The 27,262-nt window shown below is 44.0% G+C and overlaps 2 protein-coding genes across 2 annotated transcripts in view; both read left to right on the forward strand.

Annotated features, from left to right (window-relative positions):
* The first annotated feature begins 1,848 nt into the window (after positions 1-1,848).
* On the forward strand, positions 1,849-9,644 carry fbl (fibrillarin). Its single transcript, XM_018726939.1, has 9 exons — positions 1,849-1,977; positions 2,972-3,064; positions 3,230-3,394; positions 6,903-6,997; positions 7,168-7,338; positions 7,447-7,579; positions 7,718-7,830; positions 8,121-8,266; positions 9,089-9,644. Exons 1-9 carry the CDS (start codon positions 1,968-1,970, stop codon positions 9,111-9,113), a joined length of 951 nt encoding a protein of 316 aa, XP_018582455.1. The 5' UTR covers positions 1,849-1,967; the 3' UTR covers positions 9,114-9,644.
* Positions 9,645-11,878: 2,234 nt separating this feature from the next.
* The window catches only part of dyrk1b (dual-specificity tyrosine-(Y)-phosphorylation regulated kinase 1B), a 38,689-nt gene continuing 23,305 nt past the window's right edge, over positions 11,879-27,262 (forward strand). The window contains exon 1 of the mRNA XM_029259954.1: positions 11,879-12,334. The gene's annotated coding sequence lies outside the window, so the exon portion shown is untranslated. The remainder of the gene's footprint in view (positions 12,335-27,262) is intronic.

The following is a 27,262-nucleotide window of genomic DNA, read 5'->3' on the forward strand; positions in this document are numbered from 1 at the left end:
TACTCAATAAACTGCAGTCTTTGTCTTCGAAGCACCTGATAGGTGGGTAGAAACAGACCATTTAAAGTGTCTAAGATGCTGTTTTAGCCTTAGTTCCAGACTTCAGGCACAACCTGTTTACAGAAGACAAGAGAGAAGTGATCTATGCATATTTCACATAAAAGTCGGGCTCATGGGTGTATGGACCACACAAATTACAGACGTGTATGCTATTAGGAGGTTAAAGTATTGCACCTAAAATTTCTTCATTAAGTCATACTACTTTGGTCCATAAGTGGTATAAACACTAGTTTATTAATACTAATGGTATTAATTCTGCTAGTACAAACTTCAGTATTTCAGCTTTGTTTTCACTAAGCTGAAGAAATCTTACACTGATCATTGGGAGAATTCCAAATTGCATCAGATGGTTGACAGAATGCATTTACTTTCTGCTAATCTCAGTGCCCATCTTTGGCACGAGTAGTGGAAAGACAGATAATGTGGGTTGCAAAAGGACACCGCATTACTTCAAAGCAGTAGGTTTCTACTAAATATTTGTGCCTGCAGCTTCAACTTTGTTTTGTCTCTATGTGATACCTTACTCCTGTGACTGAAGACAGTTTAATAAACTTGCACTCTATAAAATGCAAGAACAAATATTCCATTACTAAGGATATACAGAATTAAATGCATACTGCACTAGTTTAGCCCAACTTCTTTGGTTAATGATGATGTGTTTGACCATGTGTTAGGCTGTCAGGCTAAACTGCTTTCACATAACCATTGCTTAAATAAAAAGCATGGTAATATTTTCATTGCTTTTATCATCAAGAACTGAAGACCATAACCATGTAAACAGGATGAGGTCCAAAAGGCAGAGTAAGATACCAACAAAAGCAAACTCCAAGGCTCCCACAACACCTTGTGTCTGTAATACAATGTAGCTGTAACACTTCTGCCAGGTTTCTAACACAAGATTGTCCAGAGACCTGGAAAGTAGATTTGATGTATACCTTCCATAGGTGGAATGCCAACCTTGAGCCTGCTGCAGTGATCTGGGTTTACACAGCTATTGTACAGATGCTCCTCGATTTACGATGATTTGACTTATGATTTTTCGACTTTATGATTGTGAGCAGCTGGCAATAGACATTGAGTAGAAACTGTGCTTCAGATTTTGATTTTTTTTCGGGCAAGCAATATATGGTGTAACACTCTCTCGCGATGCTGGGTAGCAGCAGCGATCCACATCTCCCACTCTGTTATGTGATTGTGTTCTGTGCATCCATAATGTGACAGAAACGCCCATCCTACGATATTTTCTACTTACGATGGGCTTCACATAATGTAACCCCGCCGTCGTAAGTCCGGGACCGTCTGTACTGTGCGCTCAGAGACAAGAGTACAGTATCATTTTATCGTGGATCTTTCCCAACGTGGAGTCTTATTGCATAAATGACTCCGGTTAGGGATATAGAGAATACATTTTAAAGTCATTATTTTATCATTCTTCACACAAACATTAAGTGTTCTGTAATTCAGCTTCGTACTTGGCTTTGACTGTGTCTTGTTTCGACAAAAATTCGCCACGCAGCTGTTGTGAGACGACGTGGTACCGGGTGAACCTACAAGCTGGAAATTCCGCTTCAGCAAGAGACGTTACGGTTGTCGGTGTTACGCTTAACTAACAAGCGTGTAACTCACTACAAAATATTGAAATAACAATACGTTTCACTCTACATTAAAATGTAAGTCCGTTCGCCCGCGCCAGCCATTATGCGAACGCCGAGTGAAGTCTTCCCAGCCAGGGGGCGCTACGTAACAAAGTGCGCAGGTGGTCCGGGTCTCCGCAAGGCATCATGGGAACAACGATTCACTCAACGTGTTGCTTGCGGGAGAGGACGGAGCCGTGCAAATAGCCGCTTGGAGCGCAGGCGCAGCGCGTGTGTGGAAGATTCGAAGAAGTTCTCCCATAAAAGTCAGCTATGAAACCAGGTATGTGTTTTAAAATACTATAGCGCTGGTGTAAATACTAAAGTTTAATGAAGAAGTTTTGTGTGCGGCGTTTGAGATAAGCGGATGGCTGGGTTTGTTAAACTTTTGTCGAGAGAGAGGCCTCTTGCCTGCCTGGCATGTTGATATTTCACCATGTGGCCGTTCCGTTTGTACAAGTGGAACTGCATCAAGTTCAAGTGTTCGCTTCGCCTCTCTGCCGTACTCGTACATGTGACATTGTTTGCAGTTTGTAATTTTTCTAGACTACGGGTCGCTGTTTAAGAGTGGCGGCGAGGCTACACGGCGCCAACCGAGCTGCACTGCAGCCTCGCGCACGTGCACGCTGGCAGTGTGTGTGTCTGGCGCGAGTCGCTCGTCTAGATTTTCATGGCCGAGGTCGCTGTTATGTTAATCGATTCTAATCGAAAAGCGGTTCTAACAGTTCGTAAGCGATTAAAAAGCGCGGGGAAGCTGCGCGGAGGATCCGTGAAGTTCGAGTGAGTAATCCTGTTTAGTCAGTCAGTGTTCGCGGGGTGTAGTTTAAATCACCGGCATTTGTTTCTCCCAATTTACTGTGTCATCTTACAAGGAAAGATAAAGTTCGAACTAAGATAAGAAGTTGGTTTGGCCCAGATTTCTGAACTCTAACTCCGTTCTCATTAAAATGTGAATACCAAATGCACAGAGAGTAAATTAGTGCCCTTTTCAGTCTGAACGCTGAACGATCGTCGATGGGTGTCGCGTTATTTGCATTTATTTATTTCTCTAGTGCTTTTCTCCTCAGAGACTTGCTGTACTACTTGTTTTCCTAGGTGGGTCGGTTTTCTCAAACTAAGGCCCTTAAGTACAAGACAGCGACTCTAAACATTGGCCCCCCTGCTGGCCCACATGTGCACTGTGTGTTGTTGCAAAGCAGTGCTACTTGAATATTTTGAAAAGGTGGTGTGCAGATATGATGTCACTGTGTTCCTTACCTGTGTGTCTCTGTCTGCAGGATTCAGTCCTAGAGGTGGTGGCTTTGGCGGCCGTGGACGAGGAGGAGGGGACAGAGGAGGAAGGGGAGGCTTCCGAGGGGGTCGCGGAGGCGGTGAGTTACCCCTCGGCGCAGGCCTGTGCTAATTGTACTCGGTGACATTACAGCCACAAGACAGATTATTGTCAGATGGCTTCATTGGTTTTTGCGTGTGTGAGTCTGCATCTGGACTTTGATTGACCTCTTCGGTGACTGAAAATGTCTATCGCTCTCTTTCAGGCGGCGGCTTCCGATCTCCTGGTGGTGAAGGTGGTTTCCGTGGCCGTGGCGGAGGCCGTGGAGGTGGCCGTGGGACTCCCAGGGGCAGAGGGGGAAGAGGAGGCGGCGGCCGCGGGGGCTTCAGGGGAGGCAAGAAAGTCACAGTGGAACCACACAGACATGAAGGTAGGAAACGCTTTAACAATAAGAATCACAGTGGTTAGAATTGCTGCCTTTTGGATTTGGAGGTTGTGGGTTCAAATCTCATCTCTTTCTACAGTACTGTTGAGATACTTTGATTTGTTCCAGTAAAAATAACCCAGCTGTGTAAATGGATAAGTTGGAGTAGGTAGATACCGTTCTCCACAGCCACTTTGGGTGCTAAGCTGTCAGCTGAATTAATACATTTACATTTATTCATTTAGCTGATGCTTTCTCCAAAGCGACTTACAATATTAAGGTTATTATTACAGTTACAAACTTACAATTATTTACCCGTCAGTACCTCACTCAAAGGTACTACCACCAGAGGTGGGGATCGAGCCTGCACTCTTCATATTCAAAGGTAGCAGCTCTAACCTTTACACTACAAGTTGGCCCATCCATCCATCTTCCTCCGCTTTTATCCGGGGCCGGGTCGCAGGGGCAGCAGTCCGAGCAGAGTCCTCCAGACTTCCCTCTCCCCGCACACCTCCTCCAGTTCCTCTGGGGGAACCCCAAGGCGTTCCCAGGCCAGCCGGGAGACATAGTCTCTCCAACGTGTCCTGGGTCTGCCCCGAGGCCTCCTCCCAGTGGGACAAGCCCGGAACACCTCCCCAGGGAGGCGTCCAGGAGGCATCCGGAACAGATGCCCGAGCCACCTCAACTGGCTCCTCTCGATGCGGAGGAGCAGCGGCTCTACTCCGAGCTCCTCACCCTATCCTTAAGGGTGCGCCCAGCCACTCTGCGGAGGAAACTCATTTCTGCCGCTTGTATCCGCGATCTCATTCTTTCGGTCATGATCCAGAGTTAATGACCATAGGTGAGGGTAGGAACGTAGATCAACCGGTAAATTGAGAGCTTCGCCTTACGACTCAGCTCCCTCTTCACCACAACAGACCGGTACAATGACCGCATTACTGCGGACGCCGCACCGATCCGTCTGTCAACCTGCCACTCCATTTTTCCCTCACTCGTGAACAAGACCCCGAGATACGTAAACTCCTCCACTTGAGGGAGCAACTCCCCCCTAACCCGGAGAGGGCAATCCACCTTTTTTCGACTGAGAACCATGGCCTCGGATTTGGAGGTGCTGATTCTCATCCCCGCCGCTTCGCACTCGGCTGCAAACCTCCCCAGTGCACGCTGCAAGTCTTGACTTGATGAAGCCAACAGGACCACATCGTCTGCAAAAAGCAGAGACGAGATCTCGCGGCCACCAAAACAGACACCCTCCGTTCCCTGGCTGCACCTAGAAATTCTGTCCATGAAGATAATGAACAGAATCGGTGACAAAGGGCAGCCCTGGCGGAGTCCAACATGCACCGGGAACAGGTCTGACTTACTGCCGGCAATGCGAACCAAGCTCGTGCTCCGGTCATACAGGGAACGAACAGCCCGTAGCAACGAGTCCCGAACCCCATAATCCCGAAGTACCCCCCATAGGATGCCACGAGGGACACGGTCGAATGCCTTCTCCAGGTCCACAAAACACATATGGACTGGTTGGGCAGACTCCCACAAACCCTCCAGCACCCTAGTGAGGGTATAGAGCTGGTCCAGTGTTCCACGGCCAGGGCGAAAACCGCATTGCTCCTCCTGAATCCGAGGTTCGACTATCGGTCGGATTCTCCTTTCCAGTACCCTGGCATAGACTTTCCCAGGGAGGCTAAGGAGTGTGATCCCCCTGTAGTTGGAACACAATCTCCGGTCCCCCTTCTTAAAAAGAGCGACCACCACCCCGGTCTGCCAGTCCAGAGGTACCGTTCCCGAGCTCAACGCAATGCTGCAGAGGCGTGTCAGCCAAGACAGCCCCACAACATCCAGAGACTTGAGAAACTCGGGGCGGATCTCATCCACCCCCCGGAGCCTTGCTACCGAGGAGTTTTTTGACTACCTCAGCAACTTCAGCCAGGGTAATGGACGAGTCCCCCTCCAAGTCCCCAGCCTCAGCTTCCTCTACGGAAGGCGTGTCGGAGGGATTGAGGAGATCCTCAAAGTACTCCTTCCACCGCCCGAGAACATCCTCAGCTGAGGTCAGCAGCGCACCACTTCCACTGTAAACAGTGTTCGTGGAACACCGCTTCCCCCCTCTGAGTCGCCGGACGGTTTGCCAGAATCTCTTTGAGGCCGACCGAAAGTCTTCCTCCATGGCCTCGCCGAACTCCTCCCAAGCCCGAGTTTTCGCTCCGTTTGGCCCGTCGGTACCTGTCAGCTGCTTCAGGAGTCCCATGAGCCAGCCAGGCCCAATAGAACTCCTTCTTCAGCTTGACGGCATCCCTTACCTCCGGTGTCCACCACCGTGTTCGGGGATTGCCGCCGCGACAGGTGCCGGAGACCTTATGGCCGCAGCTCCGAACCGCCGCCCCGACAATGGAGGCGCGGAACATAGTCCATTCAGACTCAATGTCCCCCACCTCCCTCGGGACCTGGTTGAAGCTCTGTCGGAGGTGGGAATTGAAGACCTCTCTGACAGGGGCCTCCGCCAAACGTTCCCAACAGACCCTCACTATGCGTTTGGGCCTGCCAGGTCTGTCCAGCTTTTCCCCCCGCCATCAAATCCAACTCACCACCAGGTGGTGATCAGTTGACAGCTCAGCCCCTCTCTTCATCCGAGTGTCCAAGACATATGGCCGAAGGTCAGAAGAAACGACTACGAAGTCGATCATCGACCTCCGACCTAGGGTGTCCTGGTGCCAAGTGCACTGATGGACACCCTTGTGCATGAACATGGTGTTCGTTATGGATAAACCGCAACTAGCACAGAAATCCAATAACAACTCACCGCTCGGGTTCAGATCAGGGAGGCCGTTCCTCCCAATCACTCCCCTCCAGGTATCACTGTCGCTGCCCACGTGGGCATTAAAGTCCCCCAGTAGAACAACAGAGTCCCCAGTGGGAGCGCTTTCCAGCACGCCCCCCAGGGACTCTAAAAAGGCTGGGTACTCTACACTGCCGCTAGGCGCATAAGCACAAACGACAGTGAGAGACCGTTCCCTGACCCGAAGGCGTAGGGAGACGACCCTCTCATTCACCGGGGTAGACTCCAACACATGGCGGCTGAACTGGGGGGCTATTAATAAGCCCACACCCGCCCGCCGCCTCTCACCTTGGGCAACGCCAGAATAGTGGAGAGTCCACCCTTGATCGAGAAGAGTGGTTCCAGAACCCAAGCTGTGAGTGGAAGTGAGCCCGACTACATCTAGACGGTATCTCTCAACTTCCCGCACCAGCTCAGGCTCCTTCCCCGCCAGTGAGGTGACATTCCAAGTCCCAAAAACCAGAGTTGGCGCCCGAGGTTTGGGTCGGCCGGGCACTTGGCCCCGACCACCGCCCAAATCACAATGCACCGGCCCCTTACGGTTTCTCCGGCAGGTGGTGAGCCCACCGAAGAGCGGCTCTTCACTTTAATACTTGACGCTACACAGAACTGAGTGAAGTCAGCAGACTTGTAACATGTTTGAACTTGAATGGAGGTCTCCTTTGTTCCCCTCAGGAGTGTTCATCTGCCGTGGTAAGGAAGATGCGTTGGTGACAAAGAACTTGGTTGTTGGCGAGTCTGTCTATGGTGAGAAAAGAATTAGTGTGGAGGTGAGTCTCTTTTGCTCTGGTAAAAATTACAGTCCTGTGTCCTTTTGCTGTCTCCATCACACATGGGGAGGGGGGGATGGAGCTTGGTCGATGAGATGTCTGTTGCTTCAATGTCAAGGCAGAGTAGGTGTCATTGTCCTCTGTTTGTGTGTCAACTTGCTCACGCACAGGAGGGAGAAACAAAGCTTGAGTACAGAGCATGGAACCCTTTCCGTTCCAAGTTGGCTGCAGCCATCCTGGGAGGAGTGGACCAGATCCACATAAAGCCAGGTGCTAAGGTCATGTACCTTGGTGCAGCCTCTGGAACCACTGTTTCTCATGTCTCTGACATCGTTGGTCCCGTAAGTAAAGGGTAGTTTGTCTTTGCTGTTATGACTTCCTGTGTTGAATGCATACAAGTGAGTACCGGGAAAGTGGGCTTTTCTTTTTTACAAGGCTTTTCTTTTCAGGAAGGTTTGGTGTACGCAGTGGAGTTCTCACATCGGTCAGGAAGAGATCTGCTCAACGTTGCCAAGAAGAGAACCAACATCATCCCCATCATCGAAGATGCCCGACACCCACACAAGTACCGCATGCTCGTGGGTAAGGGTTTGCAGTCTGTGGTACGATGGTTTTCGTACAGAGCTGTTCTTTTCGTTTATTCCTGTCTGTCATTTATGCAGACAGGAAACAATGTCTTGAGCGTTAAACCTTCATTGCCTTTTCCTGTTTCCTGCCCAGGAATGGTGGATGTGATCTTTGCTGATGTGGCGCAGCCTGACCAGACAAGGATTGTTGCTCTTAATGCACACAACTTCCTCAAGAATGGTGGTCATTTTGTCATTTCAATTAAGGTACAATTCCCTATCCCACCGCTTTGCTGGCTGTAAATATGATTGGTATTGAACTGCAAGGTAAAACACTTTTCCACAGCAGTGCATCATGGGAGGGATATTACCTTTGTGGCTCAGGCTAAAGAGTCACAGGGTCCTTTTCAGATGTCTTGTGTTTTTCTCCCATCTACATTCTTTTCATCTGCTTTTCCAGATTAGTGACCCTTGTGCTCTTTCTTCCTTTGAGGCAAAAGGCAGTTAGGGGCCAGTTGAAACGGTGTAAATTTTGACACTAATTGAATTTTCTGCAGGCCAACTGCATAGACTCAACAGCTGCCCCTGAGGCTGTGTTTGCAGCGGAAGTCAAAAAGATGAGTGCAGAAAACATGAAACCTCAGGAGCAGCTGACACTGGAGCCCTATGAGAGGGACCATGCTGTTGTTGTGGGCGTGTACAGGTATGAATAGGGAAAATGCTTTAAACATGCATTAAAGTTTTCTCTGCACACTTTGTGAAATTGTTTATTTCAGTGTGTATGTTGCCAATTATTGCAAGAATCTTGTTTAATACGTATTATGAACCTGATATTGACCATTATCAGAGCAATTAGAAAACATGCTCTAATCACACACAAAAAGTAAACAAGTGTGAAATATTGGCAGAATTCACCATTTTAAAGTGTTTTCATTGTAAATGGTAAAGGTAGGAAGGCAGCCTGCTATGGCTTGGCTTTGGCAACTATAATTTGTTTGCTAAAGCAAAATATTGTAAATCCAGTTTTAAAAGGTGAGTTTTGGATATCTACAGACCCATTAGGAGACACTTGTAGTTACAGTTCTGCAAATATAGACCAGTCTAAGTGAGCAAAGTGAAAGTGACGACAAATGTTTGTAAATATTGAGTTCACATTTATGTATGAATATCGTTCTGCAAACTGTTGGTCAGAAGGAAGGTATTTTTATGTTTGACCTGTTGGGGATATGAAGTAGTCATATTCATTGAGCTGTACTCCACAGTTTACAATACAATATAGTACAGAACTCAGTATATTTAGGTTAAGTGAAATGTGTGAAGCTCAATGTATTTTAAAACTGCTGTATGTGTTACACACAGAGATGATGCATATGCTGTAGTATTATCACCTCTTGTCCAGGCTTCCTCTTTGTTATTGCAGAATAATTAATGTACTATTGAAACTTGAAAAAGAAAACCTTTTTTGTACTGTATGTGAAGTGAATGGTGTTCCAGTTGTGACTTTTTTTTTTTTCCATTATTCCAGACCACCTCCCAAGCAGAAGAAATAAATCCTAGTAGGTCGCTGCATTAGCACCTTGCACTGATCCATTGTTTGCCGTCTCAACAATGACCACGAGAGGGAGGCAAAGATCTCCATAAGGATGCATTGGCCAGGCCACGACATTAAATTCCTTGCCTTTGCTTCTTCCCATCTCCAAACCTGTTGTGGTGTTCCCACAGAAACAGCACACATCTGTGTACCTGGAGCTTCGACACAACTTACTGTGGGGAGGGGCACCTTTTGGACATGGAAACAGTTGTGCCCCCCTTTGTCCCAAACTGCTCTGCTTCTTCTGACTTGTACAATATTGTGCTAAAAAGTTGTTAGCTAGTGAAACATTCATATTTCTTGAGTACCAATGACTGATAAGTTGTTTCATAGAGAAACTCTCCTGTTCCACAGAATAAATCTATCAATTGTCTGTACATGCTGTTTTTGTAAGGGCTTGAGTGCAGGAGAGATACCATACTTTGTGTACTGCATGTGCTGTCACCCTGACTGCAAAATGTTTTATATAAAAATCTTACAATAAAGTGTTTAAAATTTAATTTTTCCTGGGATAAAGATGCAACACAGTGCTGTGGACTGATCAACCCAGATTCTCTTCTGCAAAGAGTAAGGTTGACTTTGCTGTTGAGGTTCACCCATCGTGTGTGAGTGAGAGTGTGTTCCACTGAGGTATGGATGAGTGACCCATTGTAAGTTAGTGCATCTAGCAGTGTAAGTCACCTTGGTGAATAAGGTGTGTGGGTTGATGACACTACATCGAGTACATTGGAAGTTGCTTTGGAGAAAAGTGTCTAAACATAAATTTCTTTGGGATCTCTGGACATCCCAAGTGGTACCTGGGTTTTAAGGAAGATTTACAGTAGTTCCTAAAGAGGACTTTATCATTTATGCCTGTTAGGTGTTTTCCGGTATGAATGTGACTGAGCTGCTCAGTCAGTGTAACTAAGTCCCTCATTTTTGTCATCGTCAAGAGAGGAAACCAAACGGATCGATTGAGTTCAGTCGTAGCTGATCAGCCAGTAGTAGTTGTCGCCACTGGACACAGCGTTACATTTTTATTTTGTTTTTTTACTAGGAGGGTGATAATTTAAAAGCCTTTTAGCAAAACCTTAGTTGCCAGGTAAAACAAAACTCTGGAGCGCCATTTTACAGGGTGACGCTAACGAAACGGGGCTACTGGAAAGATGAATAAGGAGGGGGGAAAGGGCTGCTGCTGCACTTGTATCTCCCAAACAGTAAATCCACTGAATTTAGAATGCACATGGTAAACTATGAGAAAAGCTTACGCTGTGAAACGTTTAATAGACATAGAACGCATTTTTTGCAGTTCTACATAATACCAGAGCAGAACGAGTGACTGCCTTAATCTCTTCCCAAGTAGGTGACCGCCGCCATTTTGTGTGAGTGAACGAGCGAGCGGACGAGCAGCACCGAGGCTCGCGCGAAAGGCGCACTGCCAAGGCGGGAAATTCAAACGCGGAATAGACGATGCACAGCAAGATTAAATTTTCCAGAATTAAGACCAAAACCGTTGCTGCGTAGTTAATTAATAATTCAAATAAAGCAAAAAACACAAGATAAGTGTTAGAATTCTCAGACTCACTGTACTGAAGTTGTGAAGATAACCCATGCTTAATTCAGGGTAAGTTCGAGGCAAATACTTGAATAATTCTTAACGATTCCGCGCAAGGAGAAATTAATCTTTCTACTAACACATTCAGCGCCTTATTTTTGATGTTAAGTTTGTTTTTGAATTACTCCTTGGTCTGGACTCGATCGGATACATACTTAGTTCTTATTTGACGTACAACATCTAACGCCAGTTAGTGAATAACACATGACACATATTATGAGAGAAAAGTTTGCTACTTACTAATTCATTTTCAGGCCTTTTGGACGGCGGTTAAATCACATAACTGTGCATTAATAATTTCCACAAACAGTGAGTTAGACTACAGAAAACCTGACGTGACAGTTATCTACGCAACGAAGATGCAGCGGCTTATGCAGTGAGTAATATGTTTTTTCTGATGTCTAAAATGTGTTATTTTTAGCGCAAAGCTGACTTACACAACATGTAAAGCTAAATAAAAATGTACTACACACATTGAGACTCGCTCTCTGTAAGTGTAACGGTACCTGACAGACATCTTATCGCAGTGGCAGTAGCCCTCAGACAGATGACGAGCGCTTAGCTGCCGCTGTTCTGTCAAAGAAATGCGTCACGAGAGTTCACCGCGGGAGTTAATACGTGTTTATTTTTGGCTACATTCTGATTTCAGTGTCGGTGTACCGTGGCGGTTGCCGTTGCCAGCCGCCGGTTTGTTTTGGCCGCCATTTTGTGGGGGGAAACTTCGCCGGAACACAGCGGGGACGAGCATGTGTTTGCGGGAGCGCGCGAGCGGGGCAGACCCTGTCTCATTCCAGCAAAAGCGAGTCTTGGTGTGAACGAGATTGTCGGGGAAGAAGGGGTCCCTGGTGACTGCACATCGCTGGCTGTAGTGGTGCGATAGAAATACTAGCTTTATTTGATTTCTTTTTTTTTTTAAACGTAAAACCACCTCTCTCTCCACCCTCCCCGCAAGAAACACTTTCTCCAGCGACACACACAGCCCGCTAGCTGGTCTCGCTGTTAGCCACCGACACCCACCCGGCTAGTTAAGGTTTCCTGGAGTCAGAGAAAAAGAAAGAAAGATTGAGGGCTGTCCCGAGATTGAGGAAGGGAGGCAGGGAACGGAAGATAGACGGGAGAAAAGGGAGGAGAGAGAGTTTGTTTCGATGCAGTGAACGTCCCCTTACTACGCCGCCCGGTAATTTAGCAGCTAGCGAGCTACCTGTGCGGCGATGAGCTAGCGGGAGCGCAGCGCCGAGGCTCCAGCGAGCGCTGCGACCGGGAGAGAGAGAAAAGAGAGAGAGAGTGAGCGAGCGAGAGAGAGAGAGACTGTCCGCGAGCTGAGCGGCGGTGTGCGGGAGAGCAGCCTCGCCGCCTCCCCGGACAGAGCCGCGGAGAGGAGCCCCTCACCTCTTCCTTTACACACAGCCACACACTTTCACGTAGAAAGGGACTGTAAGGAGCGCAGTGGTGGAGGCTGGGGGGAGGGGGGGCTTCGTCGACCGGTTTGTGAATCTGTCCGGTAGCTGCCGACTGGAGGTTAGGACGGAGAGAGGGGATACTGATAATGGCTGCTCCGGGTAGCTGGAAACGAGCCGCCGCCTGAGGTAAGAGCACACTAGCGTGCTTTTTATTCATGTGGTGTGTGAACGCAAAAGAAAAAAAGGGGGGGAAAAAGAAGACTGCGTGGAGCGCTGTGTCTGTCGGATGGATGTCCTAATGAATGTTTAGGAGCGAGTGGCCGTCCTGCTGGACGTGTCACTGGCTGGCGCCGTAAGATGCGCCCGTGCAGCTCCGCTCGCCGTCGCACGAGCCGGAGCTGCAGGCCATTCCGAGCCGGGGAGCGCGAGGGCAGCGCGGGGGAGCGGCGGCTCCTTCTCCCGGCGCTGTCAGTGCGCACTAGCCGGTGCCGCTGCGTTTACGCAACACGCGAGGAGACCGTTCAGTGAGTTTTATGGAGGAAAAGGGAGGATTACACTGAGGAATGAGTGCAAGAAGAAGTGCGGCTGCTTCTCCCCAGTGATGGATTTCTGCGTTTGTAGCCGTTGATACAGCCGCCTATCGTTCATAACCCACCCTGATACGGGCAACTGCTGGGTGTTAAATTGGTACATTTCTTGCCATAGTGAAATGGGAATGTCTTAACCTAAAACCCCTCTGATTCTGGACATAAACGGTCAGGATGGCAACAGTATACACATATCATGCTTGAAGTATGGTGAAATATGGTGGTCTGCTTAATATGTGAAATGAATTTTGCTGGTACTTTTTAAAGCACTTGGGTCTGAATATAGCATTCTGCATATATCGCATTTTCGGTGTAAGCAGCCCGTGCTTTTCTCGCTCTTGGCTCTTTTATTTGCGCCGTGTATCTTTTGCTACACGAAACTGCAATGTTGCATGTAATGCACTTGTTTTACTGAGACTGCTAACAGGCGGTGCAGCGCGAGCTCTGCATGCTGGAGATCGGACCCTTACATTCCTACTTTTAATTTTAACCCCAATCACATGGCAGATCAATACATTTTTTTATCATTCTTCAACGAATTTGGCCGTTAAGAGTGGGGATACGTGTTTCCAGGTGCATTTCCATACGTGCCCACGCGTGGAAAGGGCTGGACGTGCAGATTGTGGGTGAGTCGCCCACCTCACCAGAAACGCAGCGTTTAAATGTGGCATTTTTGGAATAATAGCCCTTCCCCAGCGCTAGCAGTGCATCCTTCCCGTGGTACTGTAGCCTAGCCGATGCTGTCCATGTTGACAGGCTGTCAGCGCTCCGCTGCTGTCGCTCCGAACTGAAGGTGGTGCTGAAATAGAAAGCCGGCTCAAAATGGACACTTCGTCCTCTTCCCTCATTTCTCATTTCCACTGCACTACAAACCCGTTTTAATTCCAAAAAGCCTCTCCTCGGGCGCCAGAGGAATGTGATCTTTTATTATCGCGCTTTGTGGCTATTTTTAGAAACATTTAAACGTGTCAGTTTTTGGGTTTGCTGAATGGATGGACCAAGCGGAGTCCTGTGCAGATGTTTTTAGGTGAAAGGTTGGCTGCTGCTGGGCGTCATACACCTGGTCACGACGACATCGCTTTGTTTTGGAGATAAAAATGTCCCGCAGTGTTGAATATAAAATATTGCCTAAAGGTTTGCAAGGGTCATTGAAATGCCTCTTTGTGATTGCAGTGGTGATTTCTGATTAAATATTGAAGCTACAGGCAGTACTGAGTCACCCCCATGTTTTGTATATGATTTTCACATTGTAACTTTGAAGAGCTTTGTAAGTTTTTGTGAGCGATTACTGCATTGGTAAAGATGAGCATGGAATGGTGGACTCTGAAAGCATAGTATCCTCTCTTCTTGGCCCCTCTTAGCTGTTGGTCTTGTCCTCTTTCTGTTTTGGGTGAGAGAAACTCTGTGAGGGATTTCTTTTGGTATCCTTTGCAGAGTGACACATTTGTGAAAGGACTGAGTCGTTCTATTGTGCAAAAACTCTGACATGTCTGTAAAGTGCTTGGGTTTTGTGAGTCTGAAGGTTTTTGTCTATGACTGCTGCCCAGTGTAGTTTTTTCACTGTTTTTGGCAGAGATGTGTTGGTGCATGATTGTAAAAATTGATGATTTGTCTGTCTGTGTTTGTGCTTATGTGAGTACTTTGGTTATGGAGTGTATGTGTGTGTGGGATCAAGGTTTTTCTTGTCTGTTTAAAGTTTGACTCTTGTGTACATGTGTATAATTACGCATTTTACTATGCAATGTATATAGTACTGGTCTACTGTATGTAGAGAAGTGGTGCTATGATTGTGATGGAGGTAGTTGGAGACACCCAAGTCATAAATTGTGACACATCACCCGGTCGAGTCAAGTTCTCTGCTTCTGCTCTCCTTTTTCCCATCGTACAAGTCTTAGCAAGTAGAGTGCTTGCTTGTTTCTGTTTGCGGAGACCACTTGAGAGGGCTTCCCCATTCATCTATTGATTTACTTAGAGTTTGATAGCTCAGGGTAGTAAAGGGGAGGCACCCACTTGTTGGCAAGTTCATAGCCCCTGTGCCGGCGCTTACGCGCAATGAACTTGATTTACAGCGTAACCACATTGCTAGTTGTTTGTGAAAGGCAAACTCCTTGACTGTGCCTACTGAAGTGCATACTAAGTATGGAAAGGATTTGTACTATCTGAGTGGGTGAGATTGGGAGAAATGATCAAGCAGTTGATCAACAGCTCCAAAGTTTGCTGGATGTGCACACTACTCCCATTCCACAGCAAGCTGGTTTGCGCCAGGTTTGCACTGGCTTCTGGCTTTTGCACACCAACTCCCAGCACCCACTTTCTATTTCTGTCTCTGTTTGTCCCTGTGTTGCTCTTTTACCACCACCACCCCCCCAACTGTCAAAAGCATTGCCCTCTCAGTAAAAGTGCATTGATTCGGATGTGGCTCTGAATGAACCAGTCTCCTGTGGATGTTAGCCTCTTGTGGAATGAGTGAGCTGTGCACTACATGAACTCACATCAAACCCTCAAGGTTTGAATCAAGGATAAACTGCATGAAAATAATAAGTCACACTGTAGTTGTGTAACATAGCTATATCCATGCACCACAAGTAGCTCACTGAGTTGTATAGTATGTAAACTTTTGTTCTAGTACACACCAGTCTCTGACTCTGGAACCATGAAATAGTTTACAGTGAATTATCGAAATGGTTTTAACAATAAAATTACATTTACAAAACAGGGTTAAACCAGAGATTAATTTCTCCTTGGTGTTGACAAGGCTGATGAACAGGTATGGAACTATAATCATGTTCTTTGGGAGTTTTTGTCCACACTAACAGTTGAACCAGCCTACCTGCTCCTGGTCAGATTTTTTTTACTGTGATAAGATTATGTGGTTACCACCCATTTTCACACATTTATGTAAAGTGGTAGTTTTTTTCTTGCTTGCATATATTTTTCAGGGCTGTGCTCATTGTGACCTTTCTCATGACACAGTGGTCTAAGTACCTAGTGTTACTGCTTGTATTCATCAGATTTTTTTTCCAGCTCTTCTTCCTGAACATGGTGAACCGTGGGAATTTGATAAGGTCTGATTGATTGGTTTGATTGATTTGATGTAATCTTTTGGGAAATTCCGCTATATTGTGAAGGCTGCTGACATTCAATCAAAGGGGAATATTCTGGATTTGCCCTCTGACACATAAGTTTGTGTTTGATTAATCAATCTGCTTCCTGAGTGGTCTAGTTTTGGGTTATATTATTATGCAACTTACTTGTTTTAGTAGTTAATAGTTGGTTTTTGTTGGTCTTCTGATGAAAAGTATGCCAATATAGCGATACATACCTCTTTGGCCACTATTCTGTCCTAATCAAATGAGCACTTCTTGCAGTATTCAAGAGAATAGCCCAAGTAGTCATTTTAAATGATATCTGGTTGTCAAAGAAACATAGCCAAGCTCATGGGTATAGGATGTATCTCATACTGTTAGTAATGGTTAGATTTGCCTGCATTGCAAACATACTTTACTGAGCTTGGGAAAGAATGATATCCACATCAGTCTATGCGGGAGATCTCCATTTCTAGCTGGGAAACCAAGAGACCTCCACAGTTCCACTCACCCTCTACTGTTGCCAGGAGCAACCAGACAAGCTGCAAGGGACTGATGACCTCTCCTGCTTCCTCTCCTCCTCCACCCTATCCTCATTATATTTTATTGAGAGAGCCAAAATGGGAAGTTTGGAAAGATACTTATGCAGAAATCCTTTGTTTGATAATGGAACACCTGTGTGCTGCCCAATCACCTGTTCCCATCTTAACTACCTTGCAACCAAATATACTGTGGGACTCGTATTGGGAGATCATGTATCTTTATCCTTTTTTGTTTGAAAATAACCTGTGCTTTTGCTTTTAAAGTGTCCTATGTGTTATTTTGTGTGTCGATCTGACATTTATTGCCTTCTGTGTGACATATGAATGGTGTGACCCTGGTATGATTGAGTCAAAACCTGTCAGACCTGTGGTGGACACCGTCTTCCAGAAGGAGTTCCTCTCCTTCAGCTTTTTTGCTTCTTGTCTCTTTCTTCCACCCATACTGTGTTTGTTGCTGTCCCCTCTAATGCAGTTTCCTTTCTGTGGCTCATATATTGGTAATGAAAGGTGCACACACACTCCCTCACTGCCAGGCAGCCAGGGCAGCGAGCGAGTGCTGCCCTAATTCAATAAGTTGTCTGTGGCACTGGCTCCTGACCGGGCTCTGTGATGTAGAGCTGTTAACTCCAGGCGTGGTCACAGGTGGCCATCCGGTAGGCAACCCTTTCCTTCTCTTTTTCCCTCCCAGTCTTCAGCCTTTTTCTTTTTGTGTTTAGGGTCCACAGTTTATTTCCGGTTTGTATTTTTGTGTGTGCAAGCCTGTGTTTAATGCTTTGCTGAAGAAAAACAATAATCAGAATGCATCTATGCACAATTATAATTGGAAAATTGACATTGTCTGCTGCTCCCAAGTTGGGGATGAAATTTCAGGTGGATATTCAGTGTAATGTTCTGTGATGTTTTGGCATCTTTTGGCACTGTGAAGATGGTTTTTTGATGCGTGGCTGAGGAGCAGCGTCTGGTTGTGAAGTTTTTGCTAAGGTGTGGTCCTGAGCAGCCTGCTTCTCATGAAATGAATAATTTTTGGACTGAAATGCACACTGTATGTCTTGATTTAAATCCTGTCAGTTGCTCTTTTTGTCTGCAATAGGATGCTGGTCTGGTGGTGTTACAACTTTGCTACAGCAGAATGAGCTATAAATTTACATTGCATTACATTGGAGTTGGTTGGACATGCTGGTTGTTTGGGTACTGCTTAATGTAGACAGTAATGTAAGGCACATGGTGTCAGTACTTTGGTAGCTCACTGAAGCTCTGAGGGTGATCACGGAGCACCATGTATGAGCCACTCCCACCTAGCCCTAGTCTCTGCAGTCTCTCTGCACTGTGAATGTCTATGTTAGGGTCAGTCTTTGACTGTGAGTGTCAGCAGTTGGCCTGTCCTCTGTGCTCCTTCAGCTCTATCATAGCTCTGCGAGCAAGGGGTTGCTTCATTCTCCCTGGATCTCTGTGCTGAGGTCCCCATCAACTTCACAGCAAGCTCTAGGCTGGAATCAGTGCAGTACTGCATGCAGAAATTAAGGTCTGTGCTTTGTGTGTGTGTCCTATCCCAGAGTTTTTGGTTTGAAGTATTTGTCCATAGATTATTTAAATCATTCTGAACATTAGAAGTACTCCAAAAATCAAATTAATAATTAGCAAACTAGTTAGATAGGCACCAAAGTGAATAGTCTTTTAAATGCTGCATTTTTGTCCCTGGTAGGTAGACTTGAGCTCTGCATTAGTTAGCCCAGTGTTTTTATTCCCTATCTTTGCTGTTATTTGTGCTTCATACTTCATGTATATGGCACTCTCTGCATGCACTGTGTGGTGCAGCAATTGTGCTGTTCTGCCTGTCAGTCAGGCAGTATGGCTCCTCGCAGAGTTTGTCCCTCACTGATGCGGCAGGGCAGAGGCCAGGCTGCAAGAGGACACAGGCTTTTCAGCTGTTCACAGCAAGGCCCACATCATCCATGTTTGAGGGAAAAACTTGCCAAGTGCCTGGAGAATTGTTTGCTATAAGTGGTCAACTGATGTCACCCTGCCTATATGTGTCTACCTCTTTGTGTAAATCAGTGTTGTCCACCGGTGTGTGTGTGTGTGTGTGTGTGTGTGTGTGTGTGTGTGTGAGAGAGAGAGAGAGAGAGAGAGTGTGAGCGAGTGTTTGAGGGAAAGCATGTGCAGCAAGCGGCTGCTCTCCTTGGTGCTGTTTTTTTTTTCTTTTCCTCCCCTCTTCAGCCCTGCCCGCTGACCTGCTTAAAACAGTGCCGAGAGAAAAAGAAGAGGGAGAGGAGATGGTGAAAAAGATAGAGCAAAGACTAGGTAAATGGGGAGGATAAATAAGAGCGAGGGAGAACTGAAGTAAAGAAAAGGAAAGACTGGGGCAGAAAAAAGGGAGCGATGGAAAAGACAGACATGATCAAATGTCAAGATAAGAAAGGAGTGGAAAGTGTTTCCAAAAATAGAATTTACTGCACTTAAGTAAGCCTTGATCCATTCCTGCACAAGATTATCCTCCTATGAATGAAGACATGTTAATGTATATTTTGTCCACAGGCAGCTCTGTATGTTTCCTTTTGCTTTTTTAGTGAGACGGGGTAGTAACACAGGATTTAGTGGTCCTTATTTGCTGTGTGAAGTTTTGCCCTAAACAGGCCTTTGTACCGTTTCCTGTAGTTTGCTCTTGTGTTCATTTGGTTTCAGGACTGATGATGAGGATGAAGTCTTGCATGCATTAATAGGAAAGTTTGTGTCCTTGATAAAGTTTAATGTTCAGTTTTTCTTGGAATGATGTTGGTCCATTGCAGGAGGTGGTGCATGAAGATACTGCAGCGTTGTCACGGAAACGCTGTCCTTGTTGCGCCTGTCCTTGCTTCCATGACCTCCGAAGACTGACCAGAGTGGCGATGTGTGCTGCGTATGGGCTAGTGTTCTCTCTTTTTCTCTCTCTTGCTCACCCACTCGCTCTCTCTGCACTCCTCTGGTGTTTCATGGTTTTCGTATTCCCACCCCTTGTGCTTCTTCATGCTGAGATGGCAACAGCAAAAAAAGAAGACCCCTGAAACTGCTCAGGATTCCATACTTTTCAAGACCACAGTATTCTGATGATGCCCTGTCTTGGCTGACATTTTGAAATTTGGCATGCCAATGAGATGGTACAGGTTTAAGTTTCAACATAGTCAAATCAAACCTTTTAAGTGATTCTGCATGCTTGCCATTCATTGTTTTAGAGATGGATTAGGTGATGACTCTGTGCTCCCATTTGTTGCTTATTTGTATAGTAAAAGGGTAATTTACTCATCCAGCATCTCAGCTGTACATATTCAGTATGCTGTCATTGCTTAAAGGGTGAGTACTGAAAGGGTAGTGAAAATAGAAATGTATTACACTTGGTGAACCATGCAATTTATAATCAATGTAGTGATTGGGGCACAAACTTTATGGTTTTAAATACATTCTGTGTAGATTCTTCAGCTGGGTTTTGTAGGATAGGATTCCTCTACTTTGCTCACTATGTTTGCATTGAAAAACCTGTCAAAGATATCTATGGGAAGTGTGTGATAAAATTTATTTTGACTCTATTAGGATAATTTGCATTGGGTTTTGTTGGGGAGGATGGAGTCAGCATTAAGTGTTGCTGATATGTTCATTCTCACTCTGGAGGATGTACTAAACAATTGCAGACATGCTTATGTGATTTGTGTGAGTAGTCACACTTGCAAGTGTGCCATCTTCCCTGGTGAATGTTCCAGGTGTGTCCCCAGTTTGTTTAGTCTGCTTGGTGACTGGGACAAACTGCAGGCTATAACGTTGGAGAGTGACAATGAATCCCTGTAGTTACCTGGACTGTTTTTATTTTTTTATGAACTGTACATCATCTCTGAAACTGCAAATTAACTGAAACTCATTTAAGCTGCTCATCCTATTTCTTTAGCATGTTCAACAGGAGATGTCAGTTATATTGAGTCTTTTAGTTTCTCAAGCATGCTGTTGATACCTGGATGTGGTGCATCAGTGTTTTTCTTTAAGGAAAAAAAATACAGCTTACCCTGGAATTTAAGAGGTATTTCATTTCAATGTATACATGAAACCTACTAGTGGCCTCACTGGTTATTTTTTATTTTGCAGATGGCTTTGTTAATGAAAACTTGCAATGTTGAGTTAGATACAAATTCTTGTCTGTGGTCAGGTTCATCATCAAAGAATTTTTATATTGGTCTTGCCCTTTGCCTGTGTATAAGGAGCCACATCTTGTTAACACTGCAAGTATGATCTTAAAACAGGAACAGAGTGAAGACAAGATGTGGTGCTATGCTTTGTAAACTCGATGATGTAGTAAAGGCAGCATTGGCTCAGTGTGGGATAGCAATAGCACACTGTGTGTGAGTGATGGTGCTTTGAGAAATGGCTGTATCAAGGTAATGATGCTGTGTGAAGTAGTCTTTGGTATGAAGGGTAACTAGGTGTGTACACCATATTGTATACCACACTGTGTATTACAGATGTGTGGGTGACATTCATGGGTGTAGGGTGACGTGTAGCAATTGTATCAGAAACATTGGTGTGTCGCGTGCATGGGAGCTATATCGGGGACAGCGGTGGGTCAGTGTTTCCTCCTCACAGGGAGCTGAAAGTGGGTCAGCACTGGGGGAAGAAGAGAGGCTGGGCAACAGCAGCAGCCTCACATTAACACACACATATATGGACACATGAAACACCCACTGAAGGAGTGTGGCTCCCATACACACTTAAACTGGTACAGGCAGGTGCACACTTACAGATTCTGTTGTAGGGTATGGAGACCCCAGCTACAACTGTCTTGAGTACACCGGAGCACATTCGGAGGGATGCAAAGGAAAATGTGATTGGTAATCCTGGGTCTAGGAGAGTGGCGATTGTAAATGTACACTACATCCCTGCTTCCTCTGGCCACTATACCCTTAAGCAGCACCCAGCACTTTGCCCAGATTGCCCTAGATAAACCCCGCCTATATAAATGGGTTCCACAAATTGTAAGTGGCTTTGGATTAGGTGTCAGCCAAATGCATTCATTAGCTGGCTCAACTGGCCGTCTGGCTGCCAGTACATGAAGGCGTCTTCCTGTGTGGTGGGTTTATTACCTGTTCTCGGGACACCAGTACCTTGTACTCGACTTCAACTGGCATGATGATGAGTGTTAGTATATGGGCAACAGTAGGCGTGGAGCTGACTGCCCCACGGCATTCCTGGGAGGGAGCACAACACTGCCTAGTGCATCAGCCCTGACAGCCAAAGTGCCTCTGTCTGGGCCTGCATGCCTGTGCATACCCCTTGCCAGCCCTAATGCCAGTTCTGAGCTGGCATGGCGAGAATTAAATAGCTAGAGCTTCCAGAGATTATGGCTGGCTTAACAGAAGATTAATCACATTGTATGCACAGTATAGGAGGAATAGGAGGAGGGGTGGCTTCAGAGGGAAGTGGCTGCTTGGTTTTACTGGAAAGTATCTGGCATGCAGAAGAAAGCTCTCCATAAAGAGGGAGATGTGTGTGTAACACTTCCTGGATGCTGCTGCAGCAAATAATGCGGCAAGTAATTTTTCACCACACTTTGGTGCTGTACACTACCCTACCATACTTCTTTCAACCTGCATTTATGAGGGTATGTGTGGTGTATTTGTCCAAGATGGGCATGGCTGCCTGGGTTCTTCAATAATGTTCACTGCAAAGTGACTGATGGTGTGAAAGAACTCAGCACTTTTCCTCCTTAACTGTCACCCTTATCACAAATGACAAGGCAGCACTTTCACAGCATTCAAATATGACTTGGAGAACAGAAATAAGTGCAACAAGTGTAATTTTTGCCTCTATGTGTAGCCTCATGCTTTAATTGATTGAAATGAGTATTGTGCAAGGATTCAATTGAACCTTTCAGATGTCTTTCTCTCAGCATCTTTTCTGAAGAGAATATAGCACATTTTTTACTGCTTATTAATGTTGTAACACTCTGAAAATAAAGTTTAAGGTGGTGTTTTTAATGTTTCCTCTTTCTTAGTTTAATGATGGAAAAAAAATTTAAGTTTACTGTTCAAGTCCACTACTTAGTTATTTTTAATCATTACACAACTGGAGGAAGACATTTGTCAACTTTGTACACTGGGGATGGTCTGTTTTACTGTGTGCTAAATTGGGCTAGCATATTACAACTACTGCTGTCCATTTTCATGTTCAACTGCAAATGAACAGAAACACAACCTTATTTAACATCTTCGTATGAACAGTGGATTTCATAAAAACACATGCACATTTAAGGAACTTTGAAATTGCTATTGACTAGAGTTTACATTTCAATTATCAGATGTTGATGGTTTTATATTCTGTTAATGTCTAAAAAGTGTAATTAGTGAATGTGTGAAGAAATCTTGGATTTGAGAGGGTTTTTTTGTGTTTGAGGTCAGAGAACTGTATTAAGAACAGAACAGCAGTGAAATCCATAATATGCTGCATGGCTCTTAAGTCAAGGTATTCATGCCTTGTCTACGGCAGTAAAATGTTTCCCTTAAAATTATGTGATGGCAGCTGTTATAGGTACAGTAAGTGTGATAACTGATTAACTGCATCCTCTCTAAGTGAGGCAATTATCTAGCCGATACAATGATAAGTAGTTAGTATTGATTATTTTCGTATTTGAGCACACTTCCCCTTAAATTACCACTGAAGTAGAGGCAGCAGCTGTGACAGATTCATGTCAGTTTACCCATACTGGTCAGTTAACATGTGACAGAAGTTAATGAAACGCTAATCAATACTAAGCCCCTGCATCTCATGTCAAATGAGGGGCATATGTAAAACTTGAAACATTGTTAAAGGTTGTGTTCTCACTACATGCAACTCTGAGAAACATTGCAGAAGCCAAAGCATTATAATACTGTTCTCTGGAGTGCAATCAGAGTTGATTTGGTAGTCTGTTAAAGCTGAATGTGTTGCGTAAATGGCTGTTCCCAACAAACCTTCTTGGCTATAGAGCCACTGAGGCAGAACAGACCTTTTGTCAAACATTGGGGCATTGCTCAAAGTAACTTTTTCAAGTTAATTGTGGCTGTTGGAAGTTGCTTTTCAATGATGTCAAACAAACACAACAATCATAATTTCAGTGCCAAATTCTCCTCCTCTTTTTTTTTTATTATGGAATACAAGTATTTGGTATGACCACTGCTCATTGTAAATCCCTCAAGGTGGAAAACCCTTTTTTTTTATATTATTATTTTTTATAATGACAATTCTTTAAGATCATTCATTTTCACTGATTTGTATAAGTACTTCCAAGAACATTGTGGAGTATTGCTGAATCTCAGTATATTGTGTGCTATATATAAAGTCTAAAGCTTTTGACAAGCTAACTAATAAGTGTGGGTTTTTTTTTTTTCCCTCCTGGCTTTTGTTATATCTTGATGACTTTCTCTTGGAAGCAGTGTAATAGAAAATCGATTATTGTCAGTTTTCAATCCTGGATAAAAGTATGTTTCACACAAAGTAGCATAAGTATTGGTAATTCTTTTCTACTTTGGCTAAATAAAGGTATGTTCTTCATAGTTTTTTACATTAAGGAAGTATAATGCACTCAATTTGAGAAAATAAAGATTTGAAGTCCTTTGTACTGTTTTGTGTTATTGACGTACTATTTCAGACCTTAATCAGCAAAACTAAAAATGACATTCAAATCCTTGATGTTTAAAATCAAATATACATTGCCAGGTAATGTAGAATCTTTAAAACTAAAATAAGTGAACTGATTATATTGATTATTATACCATGGAGCCTGTTTTATTAAGGGGCAGCAGGCAGGTTATTGGTTGAAGTTGCTGCCCACAACTTGTAGAACCAAAGTATAAATCTCACTTCCTCCTGTAGTACCCTTGAGTAAGGCACTAACCTTGAATTGCTCCAAAAATAAATTTCCTGCTATGTATAAATGGGTAAATAATTACAACAAGCTCAACACTAAGTCACTTTACAGAGAAGTGTCAGTTAAAAATGTATGGTTTGACACTGCCATTTACAGACAGCCCCTGTAAATGTAACATTTTAAGGCTTGGATGATTGTGGACCAGAATGAACAAAGAAATCTTGTACATACTTTGGACAGATGTTTTAATTTTACAAATATGCATGTTAACAGTTCATGTAGATTGCTTGGCTTTGTAATTCATTCATTCTCTATCAATGACTGCTTGTACAGTGGAGGGTTACGGTGACCCAGAGCTTATCCCAGAAGCATAAGTTGCAAGACAGAGTACACCCTGGACAGGATGCCAGTCCATTGCAGGGCAGTGATACATTTATTCATGCACACTGCCTCTAAACAAGGATTTTCTGCTTTGTAGCTACTCAGTCACAATAAATAGTTTTTTCCAAAGTATAAGGCAGGATTTTTTTAATATTTTTATCAGAATTTACTTTCTAGTGCTGCATGAGCACAGTTTCTTACAAATCTGGAAAATTTTTAATGCATTCAGTCCCGTATTTTTGTTGTACATTGATGAGATGCAGTTCTGTAGCAGTTTATCTATATGAAATGTAGACATGCTTGTTAACCAGTAGTTAACAGTAGTGAAAAGGGTTGCTCACGCTTCCCTTGTACATCCTCTTGTTCTCTGTGTAGTAAATCAGTTTGACCACTAGAGGCAGCAGAGATGGGTTCACAAACACTCAACCTTTGGCCTGCATCATACCAGTTAATCTGCATTGGGTCTTTGTCCTGGTCTTGGAATTAAATTTTGTGATGTCACAGATGTTTGTTCAAACTGAGATTAATGTATATTTAAACTGAAAATGGCTCAATTTAAAATCCAGAAGACCTTTTTCTTTTTTTTGTTAAAGGACTGAGTTAATCTTTTGGCACATAGTATTATACCTGGATCATTGCCACTAACACTTGTGGGAATACCCCAACAGTAACCAGATATCATCATAAACTCTTGCTGACCTCTTAAGAAAAAACAACCCCTAATCCCTCCATAGTGGACTGTTCTATAGCATATGTGCAAACTTTTATGACCAATGATTAAATAATTACTTGATAGATAATTATTCAGATTCTGATACATCAGGCCTATTTCTTGCCAAGCTAACAATGACACTACTCTGTGTCTGCCTGTCTATGAGGCTGTGTGCCTTTCCAGGTGAAAGGTTCTTCCACTCAAGGAGGGAGGAGTTCAACAGCCTCATCTTGAATTAACAGTGGGGACTCTCCTATGCATCTCTTCACAACTGTGTCGGACAAGCACACAGATGTTTCCTACCATAAAGAAACCCTGGAACGCAGTACCTTTCTCACAAATGGAAGTAGTATCAACTTCCTACAAGTTTTTAAACATTACCCTTTTTTTTATTATTATAAAAGAACAGTCATGGGACACAAACACTTATTTACAGATGCAAAAGACAGTAAATAACTTTTTACAGTTGCATTTTCCAAGGACTGTGGTGAAAACAAGGATTTCCTATTTAAGGAATGAAAAATCTTTTGTTGCTTCACTTAAATATTCAGTGTTTTTCACATTTTCACCTGGATATTTAAAACCTTCAATATCTAGATTTATATGTAAAAAAACACTGAAAATCTCTATAATCTATGGCATTTAAAAAATTCCACATTTTCTGCTGGTAATATTATTCTCTATCATGACACTTGTTTCTGAATTTTGTGATGTCTGAAATATGGAAACATTTTTCAAACTGTTTTACTGTTAAACATATTATCTGTTTGTCAGGCAGTGTCAAATTCATTTCTAGACCTTGTTGGGATGTGCCCTGGACCTATTTATGGATGAAATTTCAAACTTTGGTACTGTTAAACTTGAGTCTGTGGATGACTTTAGATTTCTTGGCAGAACTTCCATGCAGTAGCAGCATTGGGCCATTTTTGTCACATGTAACTTCAAACATTCTTGTACAATATGACCTGCTCAGAAACACAACACAGTTTAAGGTGCTTCAGTTTATTTTCATAAAGTTTATCAATTGTGTGTTAATAGCATAAAAAGTTATCATGGTGTAATATTATACATACTATACTATGACAAAGGATTAGTTTGCCTTAAAAGGACTTTCAATAAATGAGTACTTTGTTTCTGAATAAAAACATTTTACAGGTACTTGTGAAATTACTGTTGTGTATTAATGAGGGGGCTACACAAAGAGTTTTAATAGGAACAACTGTATTTCCTTTAAGGCTGTTGTAATATCTTGGGAGTATGTATGCTGTGGAACTTATGTATATAATGTATGTATAATATGTAGTACAATTTAAAGTCTGTGATACAAAGGTTAGCAAAGATTAGGTAACACTTCTGGTGATGGGAAGTATGATGTCTGTGGGTAAAACTGTTACATCACAGCTTAAGGGTTGGGGGTTTAACCCAGTCATATCTCTGAAAAAGGTTTTGTTTTTATTTTCTTCTCATTTTCTTGTGGGTTTTCTCCCAGGAAGTTTGGTTTCTTCACAAACTGTAAAGATGTGCTTGGTGGCTTTTAAATTGGCATCAGTGCATTACCGTGTGTATGGGTGAATGAACTCTTAACGGGATGGCATCCCATCTAGCATGTAGTCCATCTCAGACCTTAGCTTCTGGGGTTAGGTTCCAAAATGTTGTAACCCTGACTGGATACATGCTAACTGAAGGTGGGAGGATGAATGAGTGGCTGTGGCCTGTAGTTTTTTTTTTTTTAAAATACTGAATTCAAGATGTCTAGTGAGATTGTTTTTCACTGTGCTAAATACATTTGTTAATATGTGTACTGTTTGTTAGCATGGAGACTTGCTATGAACATGATGGCATTGATGGGATGTTAGAGGTCATATAGAGAATCACATTTGCATTTAGTGTGACTTTGCTAAGCAATACCTGGACATGCCAGTCATATAGTTTGAAGAGTGTGTGT

The sequence above is a fragment of the Scleropages formosus genome, chromosome 18 (genome assembly GCF_900964775.1).
Source record: "Scleropages formosus chromosome 18, fSclFor1.1, whole genome shotgun sequence".
NCBI lineage: Eukaryota > Metazoa > Chordata > Actinopteri > Osteoglossiformes > Osteoglossidae > Scleropages > Scleropages formosus.